General features: G+C 34.3%; 1 protein-coding gene across 3 annotated transcripts; it reads right to left on the bottom strand.

Annotated features, from left to right (window-relative positions):
• Window positions 1-20: 20 nt before the first annotated feature.
• On the bottom strand, window positions 21-2,800 carry LOC107012649. 3 transcript variants are annotated; one of them, XM_015212539.2, is made up of 6 exons: window positions 2,644-2,797; window positions 2,431-2,556; window positions 2,279-2,352; window positions 2,105-2,184; window positions 1,650-1,801; window positions 21-300 (listed from the first exon to the last, which is right to left on the bottom strand). In XM_015212539.2, the coding sequence occupies exons 1-6, from the start codon at window positions 2,645-2,647 to the stop codon at window positions 218-220; spliced, it is 519 nt and encodes a 172-aa protein (XP_015068025.1). In that variant the 5' UTR covers window positions 2,648-2,797; the 3' UTR covers window positions 21-217. The 3 variants fall into 3 exon arrangements, with proteins under 3 accessions (XP_015068025.1, XP_027771057.1, XP_015068024.1); XM_027915256.1 differs by lacking the exon at window positions 21-300 and adding an exon at window positions 733-1,442 and having other exon boundaries at window positions 2,431-2,564; window positions 2,644-2,800; XM_015212538.2 differs by lacking the exon at window positions 21-300 and adding an exon at window positions 733-1,442 and having other exon boundaries at window positions 2,644-2,798.
• Window positions 2,801-5,731: the final 2,931 nt, after the last annotated feature.

The raw sequence follows: 5,731 nt of genomic DNA, 5'->3' as shown, positions 1-5,731 counted from the left end.
TTGAGTTTGAAGCCCCAGTATAACGCCGTTAACTAGCAATACATCTTAATCTAAATGAAAAATAGCAAAACCATAGCAGTTTTTGAGATAACATAATGCCAAGATAATAAGCTAAAAACTGCATGAGTAACTATATAATACATCCCAATTTATATTCTGAAACAATTGTTGAAGTCAATTGCCCAAGAGACACAAGGTACTGCAGCTGAGCTGCAGCTCAAATATTCTGCTGGTTATTATCTTCATCACCAGTTGCATCTTCGAAGTCCAAGCCTACAATCCTCATCTTGCCAATGTTAACTGCAAGAATGTGGCAGATAAGATCAGGCGGCTAGAAAGAAATTACTACCATGTGTCAGTAAGACAAGTTTAGCATCCAATTTCACAAATAAAACAACATCGGGACATGGTTAATTGTCTGAGTCCCCTTTCGATTGAGGAAAGATGGCGTAAGTAGCGTCTGGATGTAATCTGGTCAAACTAACTTAAGTAGTGTCTGGATGTAATCTGGTCAAACTAACTTCCTGAGTACAAAGAAAGTTGCCTGGATGACATTTCTTGATTCTTAATCAAAACCAACGCTGCTAACCTTCATATCTACTTAGAAGTCCATGGGACTTTATGCTGAAGGTCTTGATTTAGCAGGAGGCAGCAATAAGAAAATTTGTCAAAAGATGCCAAAGGATCAGGAAGAGCTGAAGGAAAGATGGATATAAGTTTTGGACATACAACTCAAGGGCAGTAGCATTTTTATGATATCAAGAAAAGAATAACTGTGACATTAAGAGATGTTTATCCGTGGAATGGCAGTTGAATACGTCTTCCATTCTTACATGCTGCATATCTCATTATGTTGCTCTGATTCAAAAATACTGTCAGGTGTTAAACCAAGGAAGCAGGCTGATATAACCACACATGTGGTAGGCTTAACTAAGTTTGTTAGAAGGCAGTTAAAAGTTAGTTAGGCATCTAAACTAACTGCTAAGAGAATCTTCTAGATGAGCTACTGTAAAGCATGTGTATAAATAGTCCATATCATGTAACTTGTATGCGAAGATGAATTCAATGAGAATTCAGATTTCTTCAAAGGCAGTTTTCAAGTTGTTCTTAACCCAGGCACATCTCCATTCCCAATAATCTCCATGAAAAGACTATCATGATCCCCGTGTCCAAATATGTTCTCGCAGGGCCGGAAGGAGCGCACGCCAAGTTAGATAGAGCAAAGGGAGGTCCTGTCAAGTCGGTCCGCTAACGCCTTCTTCCTCTATATTGTTCTTCTTCCTCTGTTCAAGAACTTAGGAATTCTTCATTAATGAAAGTTAACATCAGGTATGTGTCAGATCCTCTAAAGGTTATGTATTTTTGAAGGATCCGGCACGAATGATGAGTTAATTGAGGTAAACATTTGAAAAGCCTCTTTCCCTTCTTTGTGTTCAGCTTATCTGGAAATAAAAAGTGCAGTTGGTACAATTTAAACAGCTGCGGGAGCAACAACATAGAAACACACCGAAGTCATGAAATCCACTAGTCCAAAATTTGTTTGATATCCATATAAGATTACTAGAGAAAGCAAACATCATTATCAGGGAAATATTACTATTGGAAAGAGATTTTCATAAATGTAAAATGATGGCAATAGGGTAACATACCAACAGCATCTGTCCCAGCTAATTTGGGCATGAATTTGTTGATATGGTCCTCAGCTTCTTTACCTCCTTTCAGTGTCTCACACTCGAAAGAAACAAGAATCTTGTGCTTCTGTTCCTTCTCGTCAAGCATATTGACAACATCATCATCCCATCTTGTGGCAAAACCAATTAGGAACGTGTTAGGGAGAGAATCCTTAAACTCATATAACCGGTATTTTTGCCATATGTTTGACCATCATTTTCAAGTAAGTAAATATGCTTCTTCAGATCAAAGCAAGAAAGATATTCAATCTGTTTTGGTACAGAGAAACCATAGAACTTTAGAAGTTGGATGCAATAGATAGTCAGGAAAACCTCATAATTTTTCATACAAGTACGAAACCGTTGAGATTAAATTAAGAAGTTCCATTTTGTAAACACTCTTCAAAGTAATTTTAAGACTACTCCTCACTCACCCATGGGCATGTTGAACATTCTGAATCCTAGCAGCATCATGTCCTCTGCACTCCACAATAACATCCCTTTCTCTTTTTCTCTGTGATAAATTACAATAAACTGTCTAAGCTAACTATGACAAGAGTTAATTTCTCAGAAAATTGGAAATGTTGAGTGAAAATAGAACCTCTTACATTGTAGTCAATGATTGTAAGTTTCACCAAACGGTAATCCTCACCCCTACTGCATTCCCTTTCACAAACCATCTCTTCCAACAAGGACAAATAGAGCAGCAAGTTAATTCCAGAAAAGGAAAAAATGCAAAAAATTAGTAGTAACTTTTTACCAGTTCCATGTATGCCATAACAGATAGAATGAGGAAGGTGAATAAAATGACCGGAAATAGACCCGTTATCTATTAGTGCTACTGAAGCAACGCCTTCCATAACTTTTCCTTCCATTTCTTTTTCAGCTGCGGGTCTTCAAAAATTTGTTATTTCATATAGAATGACATCTGCATATATATATATACACATATATATACAAAGAAACATCTTACCCATTACTACTGATGCTACTGTGAGAGATGGCGACAAGTGCGGCTAGCCGGAGCGGTGGAAGGAAGGCTTTTCGTGGGCCTTAGCCGGAGCGGTGGAACAAAGGCTTTTCGTGGGCGAACAAAGGCTTTTGGTTGATAAAGGGGACCATATAACAGTGCCAAACTTACCTAAATATTACCATTTTAATGCGTATTACATTAAACAATTTTTATAAATTATTAATACAAGTTTATCGATCATATTTTAATATAATGTGTCAATCTCTTATCAAACAAGCATAATATATTTTAAATAGCTATATATATATATATATATATATAAACAATTCACTTTTAATGCATATTACATATTTATTATAGTATTGATAAGTATTGGTATAAATGTGTTAATGGATAAATAAAGTATTGCTAAAATCAATAATTATTTATCAAACAGAAAATTAAGCAAATACTCCATAAAAGCAAAATAATTACAAATGTATATTCTTTTGAATTCAGGACCCTACTAAATAATTACACTATATACACACCAACTAATTTCGCTTAGTTGATGCTACATCAGTATCATATTGTAAGTCTGATAATTTCGCTTAATTGATACTAAATCAGTATCGTATATTGTATTGGTATTATTAAGGTTGATAATTTCAGATAATTGATATTATATATATACTGCATTGGTATCATCAAGGTTTATTTTTTAAAAAATTACTTATTAGTAAATGATCCTATAAGAGTATATATATATATATATATATATATATACTAATTTTAGTATCAAGCTAAACGAAATTATCAACTTTAATGATACCAATACAATGTATGATACTGATTTAGTAGTTAAGCAAAAATTTTCAATATTAATGATATCAATACAATATATAATATTAATTTATTATTAGTTAAGCGAAAATTGTCAACCTTGAAGTGGAGGATATGAGTTGTTATTATTTATGAGAGCATGAGTACTTCAAGAAATATTGGTTTGGGGCATAAAATTGTAATTATTTTAAATTTTATCACTCATTTATGTAGTTTCCCCTTTATTAAAAGGTATTCATCCAAGTAATTTTTTCTATAATAGTTGTGTCACGATTCAGACCGTTATGATTGGAACCCACACTAACCCACCGATGGGAGAACCATTACTACAACTCAAACTAAACAACTCAACCAAAAACTAAGGTATTTAAAGATACGAAAGCAGGTTCAAATGTCAAGAAAAGGAAACAGGGAGTTTCCATAAATTTCATCAGAAGTCTAACAACCAAATGCAGAAATAATGTCTAGAACCTGAAAGTTAATGTAGCAAAACTCTATCAAGGATCATAAGTTTAAGGAGATGGTTACAACCCAAATTAAATAACAGAAAAACTAAAGTACTAATCTAACTTCGAATAAGATGGACGGAGCAAAAGGAGAACTCATGGCAACCTGGAAGAACTGGCTCACATGAATTCGATTGGTCCCTTATCTTCTAGATGAGATCTGTCAGTAGCTGTCTAAAGATGTTCTGTACTCAACAAAGAAGGAGAAAGTGCAGCATTAGTACACAACCATAGTGTATTGGTAGGATCACACGACTATCCCAATAATGAAACATATATATGTCATTACAACATAATAAACATGTGTACACCGAACATATATAATATTAATTATCACTTACGAATAACGTAAAATTTCACAATCTCAAGATATACAAATATGCAACACATTGGTCCTCTCACGGCACCCATACCCAAACTGTTAGTGTATCGGTACGTGGTATCCGATCCAAGTTAGTGTGCCAGACGTGACACCCGATCCCATATATGCGTCAGAACGTGACACCTGATCCAAATTAGTATGTCGGAATGTAACACCCGATCCATTTCAAGAAGCCACAATCACAATCACAATCACAATGTACATTCTCATATTCATACAATCAAGTCATGATTCATGGCATACAATTATTTAATCATCATTTACAATTAGCCACAATCACAATCACAATGTACATTCTCATTTGATTTTTTGTTCTTACTAAGCATCTTTTGCTCTCACGAGAATCAATTTATATAGCAGTAATTTCATCAAAGAAGATTATAATTTTGCAGGTCTTAATTAATAGTTCGGTATATTTATATCGACTCTAAAGAGCAATAGTCAATTTGCTCTACAGTTCAGAGGTCGATAATTCAAGAACTCAAATACTCGACCAACATTACTCCTAGGAGCTTCCAAGTAAATATTAGTTTTCATTTCCAGCATTTTTTTTCATTTGAAAAAACATTCCTGTAGCTGCAATGCTTCTTTAGGTCTACATGCATGCAACACATATTCATAAATCAGTAAACCTTTACTATACAGAGTCTCAAAATTCTCCATCAATCATGTAGTGTCTGTTTAAATTTATATGTTCCCTCTGCATATTAATTCACCAACAACCTTTATGCAAATCTAAATACATAGATAAGGCAAGAATCTTGGGTCGTTTTGGTTGTTTATTAATCTTCTTAAGTTTGTAATCGTGTATCAAAAAGTGTTTTTTTGGGTGTGTTTTCTTTATTATGAGAGACTGTTTTCGAACCCAATGATATTGGATAAGTAAATTTTGAAGAAAAAAATAAAAATTCATAGCCTCTGTCCTTGATTCTGATTTGTTTAATACATGATTTATGTATAAGCTTTTTCATGTTCTCATTGTTTTATTCTTTGTAACTCTGGGCTTAACAGAGTAATTTCTTTTTGATGACCCTGGGGATCGTGGCAATGCCATCATCTCCCTTGGAATGCACACACTGTAGAACGACATCGGGCGTGGCATGCCATCATAACCAATGGAAAGCATACATGATTGGAAGATTTCGGGCGTTGCATGTCTGGGAACAAGGCTGATCCCTTCTGTTGACTGCTGATTGCACTGATGACATATTGTTAAACTAAGTTATGAGTAGTTTTGTCTTATTATGAGAAATACCATAATAGGAGAAGTTGTCACTCTTATACTTAAAACCTATCTTCCCTGGTCAATATCATCATACATGTTCTCACTATGTACCTATTCTTGTCGAAAGATCAGGTTACAAGTGACATTTGGAGG

This window comes from Solanum pennellii, chromosome 3, assembly GCF_001406875.1.
Source record: "Solanum pennellii chromosome 3, SPENNV200".
Classification (NCBI taxonomy): domain Eukaryota; kingdom Viridiplantae; phylum Streptophyta; class Magnoliopsida; order Solanales; family Solanaceae; genus Solanum; species Solanum pennellii.
The sequence above is the reverse complement of the archived record's forward strand: the minus strand, read 5'-3'. Positions and strand labels throughout refer to the sequence as shown.